This window comes from Thalia democratica, chromosome 9 (assembly GCF_965202585.1).
Source record: "Thalia democratica chromosome 9, ktThaDemo2.hap1.1, whole genome shotgun sequence".
NCBI lineage: Eukaryota > Metazoa > Chordata > Thaliacea > Salpida > Salpidae > Thalia > Thalia democratica.
This window is the reverse complement of record NC_139173.1, coordinates 13,590,703-13,616,021: the sequence shown is the minus strand read 5'-3', so window position 1 is coordinate 13,616,021 and position 25,319 is coordinate 13,590,703. Positions and strand designations below refer to the sequence as shown.

General features: G+C 23.5%; 1 protein-coding gene across 3 annotated transcripts in view; it reads right to left on the bottom strand.

The window, feature by feature from the left end:
* The window catches only part of LOC145843952 (FH1/FH2 domain-containing protein 3-like), a 38,066-nt gene extending 27,405 nt beyond the window's left edge, over positions 1 to 10,661 (bottom strand). For all 3 annotated transcript variants that reach the window (XR_014370263.1, XM_082951239.1, XM_082951240.1), the window contains exons 1-6: positions 10,440 to 10,661; positions 8,747 to 8,850; positions 7,324 to 7,382; positions 7,082 to 7,149; positions 5,967 to 6,072; positions 1,538 to 1,632 (exon numbers count right to left, since the gene is read on the bottom strand). Coding sequence is in view for 2 of the 3 variants with exons in the window: in XM_082951239.1 (XP_082807365.1) it covers positions 1,538 to 1,632; positions 5,967 to 6,072; positions 7,082 to 7,149; positions 7,324 to 7,382; positions 8,747 to 8,850; positions 10,440 to 10,619 (612 nt within the window). In the remaining variant the exon portion in view is untranslated. The remainder of the gene's footprint in view (positions 1 to 1,537; positions 1,633 to 5,966; positions 6,073 to 7,081; positions 7,150 to 7,323; positions 7,383 to 8,746; positions 8,851 to 10,439) is intronic.
* Positions 10,662 to 25,319: the final 14,658 nt, after the last annotated feature.

Here is a 25,319-nt window from a genome sequence, read left to right as displayed (position 1 = left end):
AATAAGATATAATGCGTTTTTACTCTTAAAATCAAGAACTTATGAAAGCATCCAAAAACAGTTTAGTACTTAGTGAATGCAGATTTACTTAAGCCTTTTTCAGGATACTTGTCTTTCAAAATAGAAATAAAGTATACATTTTTAAATAAAAAAAAGCAGTTAATATTGTTTGGAAATAATATTAGTTATTTTAAATACCCACTTTTCACAATTGAAAAATATTAAAACTTCTAGTTTATTTTCTTTTCTTTTTTAATTATCACTTCTTAAAAAATACAATCAAAGAAAAATTGGATAAAGTCATTATAGTCAAAACCAACTCCTTATTTGCCGTGAGATAAGCTAAAGTCAACAACAAGTTTTGATCATACCTATTGGATCATCAGACCACAGGCTCTCGTTAGACGAGACCTAGGTCTCAGACGTTTAATGTCAAAAGTGTTAATGTTTTAGATAACAAACAAAGCTTAATGTATGATTCTTACGCATTACAAACAAAACTTAACTAAGTACCTAAAAAATTAGGAGAAAATCTAAAATAAAAGGATGAAATTAAAAAACTAAAATAAATTTAAAAAGTTGTTTAACTGTAATTTACAAACTCTTTATATTATATAGAATTTTAGCCTAGCCAACTTACACTTTTATGCTAAAAAATTTAGTAATTTTAAGAAATAGATACCTATGGAAAATCTAAATCTATAAGGCAAAACAAATATGATCTCATTAAAATTCATCCTATCCTTCAGCTTTTAAGTAATCATTTTTAAAATAATCAAGTATATTGTTTAATTATTTTATAAAAGTGTAATATATTTGTTTATTTTTTTATGAAAATGTTTTTCAAAGAACTGAAACTACAGTTTTTAAACTAACTTTAAGTTTAAGTTTTAAACAAATAACTATAGATTTTAACTTTAAACTTAAAGTGACACTGTACGAGATTTATTATTTCAGATTACATGAAAAACTTTACTTATAAGAATTATTTTGTAACTGATGATCGCTTTGGGTAAAACCCAGTATTAAAGTAAACTTCTTATTAATAAATTTATAACTTTTCATTTACACAATTTACTTATAATTAGTATACAAACTTTATCTTTAAAGATAGCAATTAAAGTTCTTAACTTATTGATATGGAGAATGATATAAGTTCCAATATTTTAAGATTTTATTTTGAAATTAAAGTTTAGTTAAAAAAGAGATCATCAGCTATTAATAAAATCTGGGGTATATGATAAACATGTAAGAAGATTCATTTTCGTTCATTTTAATACCTTATTAACAGTTTTAATTTAAGTTTTGCCTAATTAATGTCTTCTTACATGTTTACCACATTTTTTCGAGTTTTTATTATTAACTGATGATGTCTTTATTTAAAAATTAAAAGTTATACAATTAATATAAGTAATTTGAAATTATTCAGTTTAAATCTAAAAGACTAGATAGATAAGAAAAATAAGCTTAAAGAGATTATATACAATCGTTTTAACTAGAAGTAAATAAAGATTTACAAAAATAAAACAAGAGCAACCTTAGATGAAGTAAGTGAATAAAGCCATCGCACAGTTTCGCAGTGGCTTATGACGCCTTCCATTCCGTCAACGTAAATCATTATTTGGCTCAATGCTGTTTGAAAAATACTGCTGTTTATGAGCTAGTTGTATTTGTGAACTTTAAAAATATTATTTTAGCATTTAACTTCAAAAGTTATCTTAAAAACATAGACTAAGTACATAACCATTTCACCAGATCTTCTAAAAAATACTTTTACCAACATTTAGTTATAAACATACTTAAATATATTAAGTTTATTATTGTAATTTGTTTTAAACCAAACAATTCAAAGTTCTTGACTTAATTAGCTTTAAAGAGATTCTATTTTTTCACTTTTACAGTTTATTATCAACAAAACAATGATTCACTCCTATATTGGGATAAAGAAGATCATAAATTTTTTGTTAAACCACAAGTTTTTAAACCATTAGTTCAATACTTTAGTTTTAATTTAGTTTTACTTAATACTTTTACATAACTTCCATTTATTTTGTTCAAAAACTTTTTTCAGAGTTGTTTATAACAACTGATGATCCCCTATATCCCAATATAGGAGTGAACACAGTTTTGTTGATAATAAACTGTAAAAACAATAAAAATATATATTTAGTTTATCAGGAAAACTGTGCACCAAAAAGCTCAATAACTTAAAAGACCAGAAGCATTTTGAAAGGTTCCAGACTAATATGAGATATATTTTGCTAAAAGAAATATGGAATACATAAAATATAAATAGTTTGCATGAAACTATCATTTTCATATGTTTTAGGGTTAAACTTATAATTTGTTTATATATAAGGATAGTCCTAAAAGATCATGTTGATTGGGTTCTAATGACATTGGCTCAGTTTAGAATTTAGATTGTAGCAGAACCTAATATAATTTAGACTGTTACTAAACATTTCAATTAGTAGTTATCAATTCAGTAAGTCGAGTCACTAAGTGCTTAATTTTTTTTTAAGTTTAATACTTAAACCCTTAGTTGAAATTGATGTTAAAATGTAAAGTTGATAGTCCTTTAGTTTTTTGTTTCTCTTACAAAGAATAAGTAAATTGTATATCTAAATTTTTTAAAGTCTGTTTACATGGTTAAAATTAAAATTTATAGGTATAAATATATACTTTTAGTTGTAAAAATTAAATCAACCAAAGTAAAGTTTTTTTTAACCCAGAGAATATAGTTTTTACTATTTTATCTTTGCTTATAATTTATAACACCTGAGTTTATTATTCAAAGCAGAGTTTTTTCTACCGTTTCAACATACTTTTTATATAACCTAAATGGTTTTAAGTTACGTATCATTTTAAATTTTTCTTCTTCTTTTTAAACTATTTCAACGTTAAATGTTTTTTTTAATACACATCTCAAAATAGTTAAATTAAATAAGTAGTGCGTAGCTTGACGACCGTGAGATTGTTCTTTACTTTAGGTCCTTTTACAATATTTTTTTACATCAATTCATTTAACCGTCCAATGAGCTAGTTCATTAGTTTTTTTCTAGTTTTTTAATAAAAACTTAAATCAAACTAAGTTAGTAAAAAAACTAGACGCTTCTAATTGTAAACAAATATGTATTGAAAACTAATTTATGATAATATCCATACAAAATCTTTCTTTATTTTTTATACCCTTTTTGATACCAAATACAAGCGAAGATATATAAAATTTGTGCTTAATTCAAAAACTTAAGTAAAAAAGCTTATAATGTTAAAGTATACTTAAAAATAAATACAGTTTTTATAAACGTTGTAGAAAATTTAATTTAAATGAATAAAATTTATATTTAGACTCAACTAATATTTGACAAAATGTTTCCAACTATAGTTAAAAACATTAGTTGCCAACATTAGTTAAAATTATAACTAGGAATCAAGTATAAGATTATGGTTTCACATTTTTTACAAAGAATTTTCTTTTTTCAATTTGATGAGGGTACTTTCTATCTAGTATTACGTATCGTAATGTTTTATAAATATTTTTACTATAGAAAGTACATATATAAAAATTAAAATATACTTAAAATTTTAGTATTTACGAGCAATACTAGTAACAAAAACTAATAATAAAAAAAAAATTAAATTAAAGTTTAAAAACTAGGTACTTTTAAAAGATGTTACTAAAAATTATTAATGATAATAATTCAAACAACATAGTTATTAATTCTAATAAAGTAAGCTAATAATTTGAGTAAAAAAATTTACATTTATACTATTTATATTATTTCTAATAAAAACAGCTACTTTTTTTATAATCAATTTCTTACCTCCCTGTGATATTTTAAATAATCAAGCTCTATCTGTTTTAAAGCAAATAAAATAAATATTTTTTTTACTTTAAAATTGTTTTTTATAAAGTAACATTCATATGCTGATAAAACACAAAATGTTTTTTACACAGTTTTTAATTTAAATTTAAATTATGGTCGCAATTTTTGTAGGAATTTTTTATATAAATGTATATAAAAAATTTATTAATAATACTTAAAATAGTTTGTAACTAAAAAAAAACTATAAATTTAAAAGTTGTTATTGTTTTTTTTTAGTTTTTACTATTAAAAAAACAAAAATTACTATATCCTTTTAATTATTAACAAACTATTAAGGATTTTAAATACATATTTTATAAAATAATTTTACTACAGTCTAGACTTTTTGGTAAAACTATATATTTTATCCACTCTAAATTTACTTCTTCGCCTTTCCAAAACTATAACGAGTAAAGATTTTATCCTTTTAAGGAAAACTGTTTTTACATATGAGGTTAAATTCCAACAGTCGAAAAATTTAAATTAACAAACATGTTTGCTTCATGCACGAAATGAAGTAATGTAAACTATTTTTGATACAATTTTCTTAAAAACTTAAGATAATTTTGCTATAATCGTATAATTCAGTAAAAAATGAATAATTAATTGAAGTTATCTGATTTTGAAAAGTTATTAAATAATAAATATTTCTTAACTGTATAAAAAGAATGAGAAAATTTAAACTACAATATAAAAATAATATAAAAAGAGCTTAAACGAAAAATAGTAGAATGATAAAACTGATATTTTAAAATAAACTATAGAAAAACTTTGAAAAAATAATAATGATACTCTAAGTTTGCTTACTAAAAAACTAAATACAATAAAATTTACCAAATAGCAGCATGAACTATTTCTTTTTATATAAACTTACTTTAAAACAAATTTAAGAAATTAAATATTCATTAATATGTGTTTAAATTAAAATTTATCTCGTGTTAAAATGAAAATGTTTCAAAATTTCGTTGCTAAATTTTTTAAATATCTAATGATACTGATTATTGTTAATTCAGAAAAACACAGATAATATTGTTCTTTTTATGAAGAAAAAATTGAAAAAAAATTGTACATTGGTAAGTTTACTTTGTACTAAAACAAAAAAAACTTTACAAAAACTACTTATAAACATGCACTGGATAAATATAAATTGACAACAGGTTTAAGATTGTAGCAAGATAAGTAAAAACAAACAAAAGTTTTTACCGCTTATTGTCAAAGTTTTTTAAGCAATATAAATTAAACTCACGGATAAATTAATTTATAGTATTAAAACAATGAGATACAGCACATGTTGCTGTTTGAAAAAAGAGATATTATAAAGAAGATTTACATTTATATGAAAAATATGTAATAATAAATAGAATTTAAAGAAAACTTAAAACCAATAATGAGTTTAAATATTGATGTAAAGTTTAAAACAGAGCAGTGATTATACCGATAGGACTTGTATAAATTATGTTTAAATTTATTATCGAATTAATTAATTAATTAAATTAACAAAATATACTAAATAAATTTAGCTTATCTAGCAGACTTTATGGTTTTAGGCTAACAAAAAACTAAATTGTTAAAAATTTTTTATTATACCATGAAACAAAAAAAAAACTATACAAAAGCCCTTTTACCTTGATAAAGTAATTTAATGTAACTAACAACAATTTCAAAAAAAATACTAAATTAGTTTTTATTGACACAATTTTTAATTGCAGCTTCAAACAGCTAAATAAAGAAATATCTAAAAGATATATTCAAGTTGTCATCTATTACGCAAATAACCTGTACTGTACATATATTTTTGACAAAACAATCTAAAAAATTGTTTATTTTTAAGCTAAAAACTAATGATATTGCTATACTTATTCTAGTGTTATTTTAAATATAACTTAACTATCTGGAAAAATTTAGTATTTAAAACTTTATTTCAAGTTTGTTTAAAATGATTAAATGGATTTAATAAAAAAACTTTCTTTAAAAACTGTAAGCTAATAACAAAGACAAAGATTAAGAAACGTTATTACTAATCTTATTTAAGCTAAAAATTAAGAGTTTTATTTTCGAAATCTAGCTGAGATATTAAAGTTATAAGTTAATAATTTTAACCTCTTAGAATATAGTTTTGATAGTTTTGGTCCGCTTCGGCTCCAACCTTTATAAGACAAGTTAGCCCATCTGCATTTACAAACTGATGTACTAGATCTTTGTCATCCTAAAAATATTTTTTCATTGAAGTGAACTCTACTATTAATTTTTATTTAAAAAAATTAAAATTTGTTTTGTATTTGCTAAATAATTGAAAACCTCTTCATACATTTTCAAACTTTTATTAATATCTTACATTACAATAAATTAAAGTTTATTGTAATAAAGCAGTTTTATTCCTTTTTTTTTTTACTTCAAACTATAATTTAATAATAATAATAAACAAAAATGTTTAAGTTTCACATCTATATTCTACAACAACATCACATACTTTTCAACTAAAAACTTTTTTTATTGTACAGACTGTATAAATAAAAATATATATATACATACAAATACTTTTTATGTTTTATTTATTTTCAAATTTCTAAATATCTTTGAATAGTTGATAAAGCTGAACAATATTTATAAAACTGTATTAATTCACTATACTTTGATTATTTTATTGGGTAGTTTGCTGCAAATTATTTATTGTTTGCCTTAAAACTCTCTAAAAACCATAAGTTAAATGACTAGTAGCAAAACAATGTGACACTTTATGTTTTTAAGGTAAAAATATTTCAAATATTCAAACAAAAACCACCAAATCGCTTATACTGCATTACGCTGCGTTGAAAATACTAAAAACTTAGTGGATCGGATAAAATAATCATTGATTTAATTGTAAAAGTTTCAATAGTGTGCTAAATTGCCACAGGTCATAAACTTAATGCACATTATGCTAAAACTGAATTCATTTAAAAAATGTTTTTTAAAAACAAAACAATTAATACATAAGTATTAAAAATATATATAAGAAAAATATAAACAGCTAAAGATGTATAGGAAAGAATAAAAGCAATAAAAATCTTAAATACACTTTTCGTGGATGAAAAACTATTTTTCAAAAAGTAATTTCTAAAAAAAAACTTAAAAATCAAATAATTTGTGGAATTGAGTTTATTTAGAAGTGTATATTTTATTAATATACACAGTTTTATATATATTAGTTTTTAGTTGTACATAAAACGCCTAACCTGGAAAATTTGCTTTAACGCAAAAAGAGCACGTCTCAATTCACGTCCTTTGCAATTATACAGCTTCTCTGTAGATATTTAATTTTTATGCAATTTAGTTTTTCAGTACTAAACAAATGCAACAATACTGTACGAAAATATCAAACTATTTTCAATGTATGTTATTTTTAAAAAGTACACAAAAAAACACTATCATGGTAAAAGATTTGAAAAAAAGGCTTTTATAAAATAAAACGACTTACGTATACATGCATGAACTCTCACAGATAGCTGTGTTCTCAGAATAATTGCGTTTCTTTTTCTAGTAAAAATTATCTTAAGTTATTAACTATTTTTTAAATGAATATATTTTTAAAAGTATATAGTATATCAAGAAAAAAATATATTTAAAAAGATATATTATAGTTGAATTAACTTTCTATAACTTTAATGCTTGTCAGTACAAGTTTTTCAAGAATGAACTAGCTATTATAAAAATAGCAAAATAAATAAATAAATATTCTTTTAATGTAAACATATAATGCATTAAAAAAATATTTTATATTAGGCTAAGCAAGATTAATAACTTTGCAGTACAAGTTGTTTATTTATTAAACAATCTTTGTGCGTTATTGGATAAAAATTTGAAGTTAACAATAAAATTAGCTAGTTTCATCTGCAACTTTTTGTTACAGTTATAGTTTTTGAAAAAAATAAATTTAATTTAATTTTTAAATATATGTTACTTAAAATTAAACAGTAAATGCTAACTAGTAGCTAGAAAAACTTAAAACACTTAGATCAAAATTTAGACAAAACATTTTTTATATACATTTGCAATCGTTTAAATAGCTTAAAGGCAACTAAACGTAGAATTGAGTTGTTAGACATATGTCAAAACAATTGATAAATACATACTGTTTGAAATAAGTCAAAATTTAAAGAACTAATTCTTTATATAATTTTTTATTAAAAAAAGACACATAAATATTTATTTGACATTTTCAACATTATTAAATACATAAAAAATGTATACATCCATAACTAGAGACTTTTGAAAAAAAAAAGTTACAATAAAACTCCACTTAAAACTATAAAAACATTTAGTAGTAAAATAAAATCAAAATTAGAAAAAAAAAATGGTAAGTTAGTAGTTTAAAAAACAAACTTAATTACTAAAAATATTTAAAAAGACCATAAAAGTTTAAGAAAACATGAAAATTCTAAACAATTTTTCGTAAAATTACTTTTTACAGTACTTATACTATAATAAAAACAAAATCCAAAGTATAAAGTTAAAATAATAGAAAACTTATTTTAAATTTACTTAGCTTCTGAAAAGTTTATATGTACATACTTGTAAATAGTGATTGTTAATTATGCTTTCTAAAAAAATATACAAGTAAATATTTATCTCCTTTATACTTTATAACCATAAATTTTTATCAAATATATTTAAAAACACATAAGTTTTTAATGTTATATTAGACTATGATAACAACTAATTTCTGATCAGTTTTAAAAATATTACAAAATTTATTGCTAACAAAGTCAAATGAAAATAGATAAAATTTTTAACGATACAATAAACAAACTTAATACAGTTTGAAAAGTAGTAAGTCCAGGCAACGCTAAACTAATTTATATATTCCATTTAGTTTTAAATAAAAAACGCAAATTACTAACCTATCTTTTAGTAAGTTATCAAAATCATCTCGTTGTTCATTAACAGAAGAATCTAAATCTAGATAGACTTGAGAGTTGGAAATCTGAAGAGCACAGTTGCTAATCTATTGCAAAATTAAGTTTAAATCGAAAGATAACTTTATTGTTTTCCTATAAAATGCTAACAGCCATTAAAGCTGTTTTAACTTAAAAAATCGTTTAACATGTATATAAGCTAAAATAAAATAAGTAAACTACAAATTTTTGATGCTAAAACAACGTACGAAATAACAAGTAATACTTATGCTGAATTATCAGGGTTATATCGCTACGAAGCGAAAGAACCAACAGAAAGCACAAAGAAATAGTCAAGTGACTAAAAATATCCTGAATTTTCCTAAACAAAGATTAAAATTCAATAACAAAATTAAGTATTAAAAAAATGGAATGCTTAACTGTTACTTGAGCTTTAAAGTATAATGAACAAAAATTAAACTACAGAACTAAATTAATTTAAACCTTAACATAATTTCATACATAAATTCTACTCAAAAAACTTCAATAGAAACAAAAATCAAAAAGAAAGCTAACTTGAGATTTATAAAATCTAAACTAACGTAGTATTTTAATTGAGTGGCATAACTGGTTTAAACTTAGATAGTCTTAACAGGCATATCAAATAAGCAGTTTAAAATCAATTAAGTAACTAATTTAAAATATAAGTAAAACTAAGAAATTTATAAAGATATCAAAAAAATAATTAATAAAAATAATGTTAAAAATTGATTATCCAGTAAAACAACATAAAACATCTTGCACAATATTAGAAGCTAAATATGATTTAAAATTAAACTTAGTGTTTAAAAAATCTAATTTGAATCTCACATGATTTTAATGTTGTAAATTATTTCAAAAGCTGAATTTTATTAAATATATTTTAAGTATTTAAAAATTCAAACTTTAAAAACTTAAAAACTTCACATCTGTTGTAGAAGATATAAAGAAAAAAAATTTGAAGCTAGAAAGCAAAAAAAGATAGTCTGAGCTACTAAAAACTATCCTGAGTCAGACTAACTTCAAAACAAAATCAATTTTAAAAAATCTTAACTTAAAAATAACTCCATACCATGCTTAAATACCTATAAAAAAAACAAGTACAAATGACTTAACATCTAGAACAGGGATTCTCAAAACTCATTTTTATAACTGCTCATTCAGGAGATAAATTAAAAATTGCATAAAATTGCCCTCTCTATTGGATATTTCCTATTTACTAGCTAACTACTCATTTATTATTTCACCCTCTTACTAGTTATGGCTCCTGATAGCAAATAAAGGAGGAAATATCATAAACTTTGGGAAACTCTGATCTAAGAGAAAACATAATTTTCAAACAAAAAAAAGTTGGTTTTATAACAATAATAAGCCTGATACTAAAGAAAAAATAAAAACTATCCTGAATTGTTTCTAGTTAGCCTGAGTATTTCTAAATTTAAACAATCCTGAAATACCTGAGTAGCCTGAGTGTGTAAAATAAATAACATATAAAAGTTTTATAAATATAATTAAACTATTTTATTAAGTCTTGTATCCGCAAATACATTTGATCTTTTTATAAGTTGTTTGAAGTCTATTTAAAGTTACATTAAACAGTTTATAAAGCAAGATAAAACATGGTATAGCAGATATAATATATATAATAAGTATAGCATACTTTATGTGGAGCTTTCAATAAACGATGAACACCAGAAATCTGTTCACACAGTGGTAAATCTAAATTAAGAGTATAATTTGGTGGTCTTGCTGGTTCTGGATAACTAATAGATGAAAACGGATCAGTATCATCTAAATATTGGACACGAACTGTCAAAAAATTGCTTCCACTGCTTTCCATTATACAAAATTTACAATTTCATTAACCTCTAATTTAAACCATTTTTCTGCAAAACAATAAACATTAGTTTAGTTTTAATGGATAAAAACGTTTATCTTGTAATTAATTAAAAACAATATTAGTAAATCAATTTACAATGTAATAATATATCATATTTAAATTTGTATTAATGGAAACATCATTAAGGCTTTTTGGGGGTCTACCTTGTTTTTTTAATTAGTTTGTCTTACTTTGTTTTCTTTTATCTCAGCTTCCAGAAACTTTTTACAGTTTAATAATAAATTCAAAGTAGCTTTAGAGATATGAAAAATCGAAGTCTGTGGATACACAAAGGTTATTTACAAAAGGTACAGACTAAAAAGGCAAAAAAAGACAGTTTTGTTCTAAACCTATTTTCTTCTTGAACTTTATACATATTCTTTTCAAGTTTTTAAATTTAATTCCTTACTAGTTTAAAAAATATATGTTTATAAATACTGGCATGAATTTATAAAATTATAAATGTCCCTTTATTGTCTTACATACAAATATAAATTATAATTTAATTTGTTTTATGAATCAAATTGTTTTATTTGAAATATTACTTGTTCAAGTTTACAGTATAACTTCTCACACGCATGAGAACATTTAGATATTTTGACCACAAAAAATAAATTACCTTCCAAAAAGTTTTTACTAAAACACTTAACAAAACTTATTGTATAAAAAAATTAATAATTTTGTAATGCTATGTAAAAAACAATGGTATTTTTTTCATTGTAAAAAAAACATTTTCGCAATTTAGTCTTTATACCATGACAGTTGATAAGCATCACTTAGTTCTATACTCATTCCATAAATATTAAATAGATAATAAAACATGTGTAGAAAAAAATACAACATAACGTACATATATTAAAACTTACACCAAAAAGTTAAAAAAAATTGTATTTGTCAAAAGTTTTTAATTATAAACTTTGTCAAATTAAATGTAACATTTTAAAGCAAGTAAAACTCACAAGGTTAAAGATTTTGTCAACTATATTACAGGCTTGTAATTATTTGGTTTGCTTGAAAAAATTACTGTAAAGAGATTAAATTAAGTCATGATACCAACTATAAAATCTGTACTATTTGAGAAATTATCTTAAACAAATGCTGATTGATACATTTTGTTTTTACTTTTATTACACAACAGTGACTAAAAATACTTTGAAATGTGTTTAGTTTTAAAAGTAACTTTTTAACTTTAGCATTGATAAAAACTCAATTTTTTAGAGTATTAGGTGCTTTTGTAAAACTAAGTAGAATTTATTTTAAAGAATCTAGTAAAATTATTGTAAAAAAGCTTAATTTAATTTCAAAAAGTACTAAACAAAGTTAGTAGACAATAATGTAACAATCATGAAAAAAACAAATCAAACAAGTGTCCAAAAATATTAAATTGAATAAAGTTTACATTTACTTAATGTACAGTAATTATTACATCCATAAAATTATTCTTTGAAATTCAATAAAATGGCAAAAATTGTTTGAACAATTTTTTTAGTAAGCAATTGTTTTGTAGGCAATACTTTTTAGGCTAGTGGCATTTAGCTGCCTATAAAATATAAACAGCTTTAAGAACTCTGTAAGACCAATATACATTAAAAAAAGCATGCAAATTAAGTATAATATTAAGTATATTTACTATAAATACAATGACACCATAAGAGATAAGTTACAGTTTAAACTACAATAAATTGTATTGCTTGTTATATTAAGGCCGTAGGAGAATATATCACATTTTTTACAATTTTACCTTATTTTGTAGAGTTTTAACTAAGTTACAAGTTGAATTTTACAGATTTTTAATATTCAAACTAATTTTTGAGATAAAGCCAGTTTAAGTCAGAAAGTACAATAGTTCATTTGTGGGAGGAAAAACTAAAACAGTGAATAAAAAAAATCACTAAAAATCTACCTCCTATTACATTTTTTGAGATAAATACAGTAACCTCTCGCTTATTTACGCACATTGTGTCCACAGAAAAAGTGCGTAAAGATACAAGAGATCGTAAAGATACAAGAGGTAGCAAATATACTAACTATAATGGCTGTTTTTTGATATTGCCTCTAGTTATAAGCAGACTGGGGACTTTTCAACTTTAACAACTTGTTTACTTTATTTATAAATATGAAAACAAATGATAAAACTATACATATATTAAAAAAAGCATTAAAATTTACATAAAATAATAATACTAGTAGAAAAATTTTACTAACTTTAGTAATAAGTAGATTTTATCTTTATCTTTGTTTATATTTGACTTATTTGATACTTAACATTTATATTCTATTCTACTTGGCAAATACAATTTATAACTAGGCATTTGTTTACAATTAAGAAATGGTGTTTATTCATATATAGGGCAATAGTGATGTATTATTTATTTGTGTTTTAAACTCTCATTATTTCAATATTTAACACAGTCATATTTCTTTTAGAACTTTAATTTAATCTCTTATTGCTAACAAAATTTCTGATATACTGAGGTATAACTAAATGTTTATCACTTAGTCAAGGAACATAAGTTAACAAAGTCTAAAGACATAAAGAGGTGAATTAGCATTTAAAAACACATTTTAAATTAAAAATATACAATAAACGTAATTTGTGCAATATTAAAAAAAAAATTATTTTTTGAATTTTTTAGAATTCAAAAATCCGTAACTAAACAAGAGTGCGTAACGTCCGAGTGCGTAAAGATGCGAGAGGTTACTGTACCTCAAATTTTAAAGAAGTTTTTACTTGCAATATTTAAAAAAAATTTTAGTTACAACAAAAAACAGAAACATTTTATTTTTATGGTTATTTTTGGAAAATCAATTTTTTTTTAATTACTAACATAAGATTTTTCTAAATATTGCAAAAAACATTTCTTGAAATTTTGAGGTATTTATTTCAAAAAATGTAAGACTAGAAGAGATTTTTAGTGAGCTAGGCTACTTTCATCTTTTTAGTTTGCGCCTTCCAAAAATAACCTGTTTTACTCTCCAACTTTAACTTGCTAGAGCTCAAAAATTAGTTTACATTAATAATCTTTAAATAACAACTTATAGCTCATTTAAAACTCCACAAAATAAGATCAAGCTGTAAAAAAGTTATTTTCTTCCCTATGCCGTTGTGTTTAAGCTATCAAAAAAATTAAACATAATAATATAAGAGATATCTGTAAAAATAAGTACTGCAAAAAATTATAGAAGATAAATATGTGTGTTTACTAAAACATAAACCTTTATTCTTAAACTATTGAATAGTAATTTATCATAAGCTATCTTCTTTATCTTCTATTCTTTTTTACAGTAATTATAACTCACAGAACTCCATGGAACTGGGTTGATTATATAACACAGAGAAACAGACATTACTTAGATAAAAAAAGTACTGTGCAAAATCTTGTTATTATTGTATACTTCTACAAACTTGCTTTGTTAGGACCTGTATTAACAAACTATTAGCTAATAATCTTTGAATATCTATGAGAGAAATCTGCACTAAAAGTAATTTATGTTGCTCTGCTCCTTAAGACATCATCATACACTGATTACATTTATAACTACAAAAAACGAATATAATTTATCTGACATGAGTTATCTAAATTTAAAACTAATTTTAAACATTTTAAACACTATAAACTTGGAATAGAACTAAGATGCAACAGTATAATTGTGCTATAAAAAAATATTTAAGGCGTAACTATTTTTAATGTGAGTATAAAAATAAAGTTAAAAAAATACAAGTCATTTTACTAACCATATATAGAATAGTCAACAAACTTAAAGTTTTTAAAAACTATCTTGCAGATATATAAGATAGAAATTACTTTATGTTACTAAGTGGTGTTTTTTTTAAAAACTTGTTGATTTGTGTTTTATCACTTTTACGCAAACTGTTTTTTCAATCTGCAAAATGTGAGAAAATGGAGATAGCAAACACTGACAGAAGAAGTTAATTAAGTAAAATAAATTAATTACTTTGTTCTTGCCCACACTGTAAGAAGCTTCACTTCAAAACTTACGGTTGTTATATTGTAATATAAAGAATATTATAATTTAAAATATATGTATGTATATTGTAACTTCTATAATTAAATCAGAGTGACCACTAGTTTATTTTCTAGAAGTCTTTATGATCCGAATTTTGAAAGTACAAGTTTTTGTTTGTCTCTTTTTAGTAAAATAATTAATTTCAAGGTTTAAAATGTATTCAATAGCATAAAATAACTGTAAGATACTTAAATGCTACTTACATTAAGTGTTTTTATATTAAAAAAATTTTGTTATTAAGTTATTAATCATCTAATCTCTATTTAATGACTTTCCATAATAAAAGTTTTTCAAAACTCCTGGTTGTTTGATAAATTTTGTTCAAAATAGCTTTATTTTAGAAATCAGTGTTGTTATAGGTTTTTTGAAAATATTTTTTAGGTTTTTAGTTTAAAAATATTAAAAGATACTGCAATGCTATTTTAGTAAGTGCCTAGGATGATGTCACACCAATATTAAGCTGAAATTATATAATATTTGATAGTGTTTTTTGGCCATAATTTAAGGCTAAAAATTTATATTTTATAAATACATAATTAAATTAAACTTATCTATCACAAACAAATAAAACTTAAATATTTAAGCGCTTTTACTTTAAAATAAGCGTATATATCAATACAATAATTTGTATTGACTATGATATTGTAAAATAAAATTGATTAGATATTTTAGTTTATAATAAATGTACTAATTCTTACCATGAATTTATATAGCTAGTTTAAAACAAAGCTTGTATCTTTTTAGATTAAACATATTAGGCTTAAAACATTGATTTTAGGCCTAATAATATGGTTAAAGCTAATATCAAACACAATACAATTTGAGCTTGATAGCTTGATATTGGTGTGACATCATCCTAGGTAATTACTGTTATTTTACACATGTTTAATATTAAATAAATTCTTAAATGATACAAAAACAATAAATGTAAATGATAGCTTTTTGGATCTAACCTAGTTTAAGTCTTTTTTATTTAAAAATTATTAAAACTCCAGGTTCTTTAGTGATTTTGTTTGACAATGCAGGATTTTTTTTTTAAGTTTCTCAAAATCAAGGTTTTTTTGCCTAAATTTTCAAGTTTGAGATTTTCAAAGACTCAAAGTTTTAAGCAACACTGAAAAAAGTATCAAGCTTTTTTTTTAATTGTTTCTGACTACAATTTATAATTCTAGATTAAATGGCCATTCTGCTTAATGAGAAAAGCAATTAAAGCAACTTCAAATTTGTAAAATTGTAACATTAAATATAAAGTGAGAACAGGTTAAACAAAGAAATCAATTCATGTTAAGATTCTAATATTAAATAATGTTTATTACAGATTCAGAGAAATTTACTAAGTTTCACCACTAAACAGATTATCAAACTGCAATTTTTAGTCAAATAGAATAAAAAGAAATATATTTTATTTGAATAATATTGGCAGATTGATAATCTTTTTAGAAGTAACACTTAGTAACTTCTGAAATGGTAATAAATATTTTTCTAGTTCAAACATTATTTATTTTTTATAGTTAAAACATGATGCTAAAAGGCCTTTGAAAAAGAAAGTTAGTTTCAACAAACAGCTCAGTAATCAGTTTAAATACCAGTATTTAATTACAAGTTCTCCCAATATTAGTTTGTAAGCTTTTTTGATTAGTAAACTTTTTTTAGTAGAAAAACATCATTCACTCTATTCTTTGCAACAATAAACATTTTCTCAGCCATAGCAAGTGTGTTACATCATGTGTCATGATAACTTTTTTTAATAATGTTTAAATCTTGATGTACTCGTTAATAAAATTTATCTAATTATTTTTTAAGTATTTTAAAACTTTTAACTGGATTTTAACTGTAGATTTATATTTGGTTTTTTACTGCTTTAAATATAGCTTGTAATTTTAAATTAAGCCTTAATGTCTACATTTATGTTTGTTGTAACTTTTATATTAACATTATAACTGAAGATCTTTAATAAATTGTAACAATTTTAATAATGTTAATCTTTGAAATATAATATTTAATTATATCTTAAGAACAAAACATATAACACTGATTTAGCTTTTTTCCCTTCACAACAGTGACATCACAGCTAGATATTTGTTTTACTTAACAGTGCCGAAAGTGTTTCAATACTTATAGAGTGAGTTATTAATTCAAATTTTAAATTTTATTATGAAAACAATGTTTCACTCGTTTGAAATAAATCAAATGAGAGATTATTAATTGAATAACATTTGTAAAACTTTTTATATAAACATGCAAGAAGACATTAGGCTAAACTTAAAAAACAGCTGAAATTTATGTGAAAAAAACAAACAAAATTAAACTTGTATTTTAAAATTAATAATTTAGGAAAATTTTAATTTTTACTGGTTAGTTCTTGCTAAGGTTATTAAAATGTAAGTAAGATTATAGATTTAAAATTTAAAACAAGTAAACATATTTACAATTAGCAGGCTTGTAAAATATGTGAACTACAAAAAAAAAGTTTCAACTAAGACATTAGAACAAATCACTGTTTTTACTTTAAACTTTTTTTTTTCGTATCGTGACGTAATTATAATTTTTGCTTAAAAATCTAAGAGTGTTACAAATTTTTAACTGTGAAATTTGTTACTTTTATCGGTTTTAATATTTGCTTGTACAACTTAAAATACGAATGCATTCATCAAGCTTTTTTAAGTTTTAAAGTAAAGCTTTTTAAAATGAACACATGAACATATTAACTCGTTCCTTTTATTTAATGAAGTTCCCCCGTCAGCGCTCGCTATTTCTATTTGTCCTGGACAAGACGTTAAAAGGTATCCAAGAGGCGTGCGACTCGATAACCGAAAGGTTCTTCGTGCACCAGGTCCTCGGACCAAATATTTTGAGCGTCTTTTTTTGTCGTTCAGTAAACAATATTTTCTCATAGGTACAAGGCATGCAGAAGTAGATTCTTTGCGGATTCCTTATTTTTCCGATGTGGTTTACAATTTTCCAGTTAATGTTGTAATCAGTAAAATTGTTTTATAATTTCCAATTATAATTCGACAGTTCAGTGCCGTTTTCCTTGTAGACTTTCAAATCTCTAGTAAGACCATACCACCTTGTTTTAAAAGGTCCCCAAGTGCTTCCAACGTATTGCTTTATTTCTTTTTTTGTGGTTACCGTAGCTTTATAAATTGTTTTATTGAGTTATTAGTTATTTTAATGAGTGAGTTATTAGATAACAGTCTTGCTTATCTTGTAGCACACTCTAAAAAAGTTTTGTCACAAGACAGATGAATACAATAAATTGAAATTTATTTAAGACTTGTAATAACAAACTAATTTTAAACTGTTCTCATTTTATTAGCAATGTCTCAGTTCTCTAACCAAAGCATGGTTTTTTTTAAAAATGATGTTTAGAAACAAAATGAACTACTATGTTTAATTCATTTTAAAAAAATGTCCCTTTTTGTGCAGTAACAAAAACTTTTTATTTTAACAAAAAAATAAAACGTATAAATAGAAAACGTAATATTAAATAAGCTTTTAAATAAAGTTTTTAATCTTTTCAACAACCTATTTAAACCAACCTAGCCGAAATAAAATTATGAAGAAACTTAATTTAATTTATTGTCAGTAAAGCTATTCTTTTACTTACGTCAACTTGTGAGTTTGACTTTAGTTTTTCTTTTTGATTACGCGTTGACACTAAACTAGACTATAAACTTTAAACAATTACTATTTCAAAGTCTATTAGAGTTTACAAGTTTTAATATTCTTCAAAAATGTTTTAGATATTAATTAACTTTAACCGAGAATCAAGAAGATACAATTCGGAAAGCTTTAAGTAAATAAGTTTATTACAATTAGAAATTAAGTGTTTTAAAGTTGCAAATGGTTTTAGGATACAACAAAATCACTTCAGAAAATAAAATTAACTTTATTAAATTTTAGATACAAGTAAATGTCTAAAAATGTTTATTTTCTATACTTAAAAAGAAATCGCTAAAACAACTGTCTACAATAAACAGGTCCGATTTTAACTTTAAGGTGTTACCCCTAATTTTTACTGAGTCAGCAGTTTTTTTAATACTTTTTATTTTTAGTGCTCTTAACCCTAACCCACCTTACCCAAACATATTAAAAACTAATCAAAAACAAAATTTTAATAATAAAAATTAGAATTAACATGAAAAAAAGTTTTATTTTATGCCTACTCATCAAATATAAGGCAAAATGTCTAAGGCAGGGGTCGGCGAACTGCGGCTCGCGGGCCAAATGCGGCCCTCGAAAGGTAAATCTGCGGCCCGTGAGCACGTTTTTTTTTCGAATGGAATGCGGCTCGCAAAAGAAAATTTTGCGGGTCGCGAGCATGTGAATGTGGCCCGCTGAGCAAAATTATATTTTATATTAAATTAAATTGATTAATTTTATTTTCAGTCCCTGAATAGAATTTTAGAACAATTAAATTACTTTTATGCTTTAGCTTAGAAATGTGAAAAAACAGATTAGCATTTCACAAAGGCTTTTTTCTTAATTTCATGGTAACTTTCTTCTTAGAGCAGCAAGTTATCATCTGAAAAAAGAATATAAAAAGTGCTTGGATTTAGTAAGTTAGTTATATAATACTTATTTAGTAAATGAACAAAATCCGAATGATTTCCATTTAAAACAAAAGTAATGCACAGTAATTAACTTTTTAATGTACTTTTTAATGTACTTTTTAATGTACTTTTTAATGTACTTTTTTTACAGTTTAGTTTTTTTAACATGTTTTTTGTACCAAAGTTACGAAACGTTATATTAAGTGTTAAGAAATACTTTTAACATATCAATAGGAAATAATGTTTACTTTATTTTGGTCTAGACACATTTTTAGAAGTTTTCGTTGCACTTTAAATTAATTCCTTTGCACACCAATGTACAAAATGATCATACTTTAAACCTTTTTATTTAATAGTTAAGTTAGATTAGTTTAGTTTATGCATAACTTTCCACCATTATTGTTTCTACATGTAATATCTAAGTGTGTACAGACTACAGAAACATTTAAAATAAAATATATGACATAAATTAAAACAGTTTTTGTGAGGTATACTTTTTCATTTTTCAAACAATGGCTTTTGGCCAATTAAGTTATTTTTTGTGTGTTGCATACTAATACACACAATTGCTGTTCTTTGAAACTACTTATCTAATAAAAACTAGATCGAAGGTTTTTTTCTAAGTTTGCACATTATTAATCAAAATAACTTGTATTCAATCAAAAAAACTATTAATAATTGCCACAAACTCAGACTATGACTATTTGAAGACTTCAAATCTCATGCCAATTTAGTCATTTTTCAGTTTTAAATATAATAAAATAGAAGGCTAGATTTTAGTCACTTAGGCTGGCTTCTTTGCTTTAAAGAGTTGTAAGTTAAGTTTATGATGTATGTTTTGTTCAACTCACAGTGTTGGTTTGAATTATAATATACTTAAAATTTTAAGTGTTGCAGAAGATCTAATTTTAAATATCATTTATATTAATTGTATACCTACTATTATTGTGGACAATCAGTGTTGCCAAAAAACTTAAATCCCGGAAAAACTTGGAATTTGACAATTATTTAAGCTAAAAAAAATTTGTAAAAACCTTGAATATGAGAATTATTGAAAAAGCCAAAAATTTCAAACAAATTTTACATGTTAAGTATTGAAATTTCGACTTCATACAGAAATCTACCATATTAATATTTTTTTTCATTAAGCACATTTAAAGTAGCTGAACAGTATCTTTTTGATTTTGCTATATTATTTAAGACAGTTTTTCTTACTTAAACTTAATTTTACTCTAAAAGTAGAAGCAAGAAATTGTATTTAAAAAACTTAATGTTGGTGCAATGCACCTTTCCTTTTAAAAAATCTTAACCTATTGTTGTGCTTTGTATGGGAACTAAACCTATAAATTATTCTGAATGTCAAAATTAACAAAAACACCTGTAATAAAAAAAGCAATACCTGTTGTATCAGCGCTCTCACCTTAGCAGAATAATTAAAGTCCTAAATTGATTAATGCGGCTTTACAATCTTCAGACATTTCCTAAACACGACTTCTTGTTGTAATTAAAGTAATAAACAAAAATATTTAACTACCGCCAACACAAATTCTTTAAACAAGTTTTTAATTCTAAACAGTATCTTTTTTTAGTAAGTAATTTTGCTAATTTTTAACTTGCCTCAATAATGTTTTCTGATCAGTTTGTAGTTACAAAAAATAATCATGTGCTTTGTTTAAACTGACATAGGCAATTTTTTTTTTCGTTTCTCGCAATAACTCCGAACTTAAGATTTTTAATTCTTATAGCTCGTCTTAAAATTCACATTTACTCTTTTTAAATGTAATAATTTTACTGCAGATATAGAATTGGTATAATGCACAATAAAAAGAAGTTTTTCTACTTCATTATTGTCTTAATAAATTTGTATACATTTATTAAAAATATCTTAAAAACTTGATTAACCATTCAAGCTGATTAATAATAATTTTTATAGATATATAATTAATTCACTATTAATAAACTTCAATATTTTTTTATTTTGTGAACTTTATTTCAAACAGGGTAGCCGAAAAAACGAATAGTTTAAAAATTTCAAAAACTCAGACTAGGTCAAACATGTTTAAGAAATTAAAAAAACTCAGTTGTGTGTTAAACTTTTATTTCATACACTTTGAATAGATCTTCGAATTTTCAGAAGAGTTTTTATGGCTGTAGCGTAGTTTAGTAATTGTAGTTTTTTTCTACTTACATATTGTACTTTTTTATAATTATGATATTTTAGTTAAGTATTTAAACTTGACTAACATTTTTTTTTTGCTTTTTCAAATTTTAATAAACTTAGGCTGGTTTGGTATAACTCAGACATTTTTGCTTTTTAAGTGGCAGCCATGTAAAAGACTAATTAATTAGTGATAAGGTATTACTAAAGTATTCGAGCATTAATTGAGTTCAAAAATTTGATTTAGCTTATTTACAATACAAATGAGTTTGTTTTGTTTATTTAAGTAATTAATGAATTTTCTAAACAGTACAAATTATTTAAGACACAAAAATAACTTTCAAAAGTTAATATTTTAAGAAATATGAATAGATGCTTCAAAAAAAAAGGTTAAAGTGACCCAAAAATGTTTTCCAAGCTCGGTTTTTATAGAGAGTTAGGTTGTAAGTAAAAATAAAAACAATAAGTTTAGTTTATTTAGTTTTTAAGAGTGTATATGTTTTATTAAGACTTGTTTATATTATTCATTGTATTTTTATTCTAATAAAAGTTTATAATTTAAATAGGCATTTTATGTATATCCACAAGTCATTGAAAGTAATAAAGTGAATAAAAGTAAAACTTTCTCTCGTGTGACTAAAACTAATACCGAAAGATTATTCATATTTCACTAAAACTAAAACTGCGGCCCGCGAAGATTTTAAAAGCTTTAAAATTGGCCGGCGAGCACCAACTGCCTGCCGACCCCTGGTCTATCATATGAGTTATAAATAACGGGTAGAAGTCTAATATGCACGCAGGGACACTTCTGCACGAAGGGTCAAAAATGCACAAAGACGCTTTAAGGACGCACAAAGACGCTTTTGCACGAAGGGACATTTTTGCAACAAGACACTTTTTCACGGTGTCAATTTTGTACAAGGGGTCACTTTTGCACGGGTTGAAAAAAAATCATTTTACTAACCTTTTTTTATTTTTTCACTATTACTATTACCCTAACCCTTTCCCTCATTCGATCGTGCAAAAGTTTCTTCGTGCATATTAGACCCGTTCTTATAAATAACATACTTTAATCACTAGACACTTTTAAATAATGTACTATATCAGTTGCGATGTTGAAATTACTAATAAACCATTACCTGGTTACCTAATGATCACTAAGCTTTTTAAGTATCGGTCATGGATTCAACTTAAATTTCGTAGCCTATAAAAACTTTAAAATACTTTTAAAAACAATTTAAAAAGTTATTTAACTAATTAATACCAATAAAATTTCTAAAAACAATACTGTTGTAAGAAGTCAAATTTACAAAAAAAAATTGCTCAGTAGTACTATAAAGTATTAAAAGCAAATACTAAATTCTTTTTTTAAATAACATTGTTTTAGATTGAACATTGTTGTTTTTTTTAGTATTAAGAAAAAAAACTATATCAAGAGTCCTAAAAGGCCTGCAATCGAAAATTTGCGGCCCAATTTTTATAAGTTTTAAACAAAAAAAAGTTTTTTAGGTAAAAGTTTACGTTAAGGGCCTTAGTTTTTTAATAACTGATCACAAAAGTATTACTATTGCATACTTTCTCGCACTTATCATTTAATGTAGTAGTTTATAATATTTGCTACCACAATTGTTAAAAACTGCAGCCACAAAAAAGTTTTTTTTATACAGTTCAGCCCGCGAGTATTTTTTCTAAGAAATTAAAAGTATGTAATTGTTTGTTGAGACGACCGTCGCTTCATATATATTATTTTTGACAAATCATTATTATAATTAAGCGAAAATTTGTTTTTTATTTGATGCCGGTTTAAATATAATACTAAATTAAACTTTATATAAATCTTTAATACTTTCAAATGTACAACTTTAATATTTTAGTTGAAAACCTTATTTTAAATTAAATGATAAGTTTTAATTATACTTTTCGTTGACTAGAAATAACATAAAATTTTAGTTAATTGCAATTTTATAATTTGTAATTAATTAATTTGTTTAATTAAAATATTAAAAATCAGTAAATTTAATTAGCTACTTTATAACAATCATTAATTTCAAATGAAGCGATTGACCTCGGTTAAATAATGAAAGAACTAAATTCTTGATTATTAAAATATAAGAAAATCTGTGCTTTCATGAAACAATTAATCAGCAATTTATAATTTATAAAAGTAACCTAAAAGTTTAAAAAATTATTTAGGTTTAATCGTTATTGACTAGTTTAATATATTTTAAAAACAAGGTTTCATAAAAACTATGTCTTATTGTCTTTGGTGCGCCCGATTCCATTAAAATTGTTAAAGTGTTTGCGGGGAGTATTTATCCCACCCACATACTTTAATTTTAACTACTGTCTTATATGACATAAAAAACAGAGTTATCAAGTTATACTTATTAATAAAAATTCATTTATACTTTAATTAAAAATGCTTTTTTTTTAATACTGTGGAAACAACAAATAAAAATATTGTATGTTTATTTTTCATACAAAGTAAATACTGTTATGCTTTAAAATATTTTAGATAATATACATTTATTTTATGTTCTTATATTTTTACGTATAAAGCATGAGCTAGTTCTAGTAATTAATTTCTATAACTTGTAACTACTTTTTCGTTTATATACAATAATATATCTAAGAAATGAGTATTCAAAAATTCAAACTAATAGCTTTTATTAAAGGTTCTTTATAAGAAAGTTTGTTAAAATACAAAAATAATAAAATATTTTTTCTTTACTTAACTGACATATGTTTTTGTTAATATTTCCAGCAAACTTAATTATTATCTAGAATTAACTATTTTTGATGTGCACTTTTAAATAAATACCATTTGCAACTAAGAAGTAAAATAGTTTTGTTCGTTTTAATTCGATACTTTTCGTTTTACTTCTATAAAACTTTATCACGAATGAAAGATGAGTTAGTAATTAATTTTGCAATAAGTTCATAACTTGTAATATTATGACATAAACAATAGATATTTTAGATTTGAAATGTAAATAACTCTAGATAGTAGATATGCTAACTAAACAAAATTCAAAACTAAGTTAAAACAAAAAACACTCAAAACATTAAAATCAATATTTACTTAAATAGATTTCAACTCACGTTTGCTAGCTTTTAGTTGATTGATGATTAGTTTTCTTTGGTCTAATACTATCCTATGGTAATAGTTTTGACGATTTATTCACGACAAAAAAGCTTCCAACAATAATACATATGAAAAGAATTGCAGCAAGCTTTGAATGAATTAAGAATTTTGAAAAACTCTATTAAAAAGTTGATGAACAAAAACTAGATACAAAATACTTTGATAAATGTTTAGAAATGAATCTAGTTCCTAATTTTCTAAGATTTAAATTACCAGACCTAGAATTTTATAAACATCAAAACTATTACCTCAGGATAGTATCAGACCAAAGAAAACTAATCATCAATCAACTAAAAGCTAGCAAACGTGAGTTAAAACTTATTTAAGTATATATATTGATTTAAATATTTCAAGTGTATTTTGTTATAACTTAGTTTTAAATTTTGTTTAATTAGCATGTTTACTATCTAGAGTTATTTACATTTCAAATCTAAAATATCTATCGTTTACATTATAATATTACAAGTTATAAACTTTTTGCATAATTAATTACTAACTCATCTTTCATTCTTGATAAAGTTTTATAGAAGTAAAGCGAAAAGCTTCAAATTAATAATGAACAAAACTTTTTTACTTTTTAGTTGCAAATGGTATTTATTTACAACAAAAAACCTTCCAACAATAATACTTTTAAATAACTTGTTTGTATGAATTTCTTATTAACCAAACACATTAAGTTCTACATGTATACTAGATGGTGTTTACTAACTTCGTAAAACGTTTTATTTTAATGTTTACATCGTTTATTAAAGAAGTTTTTTGAATTAAATATT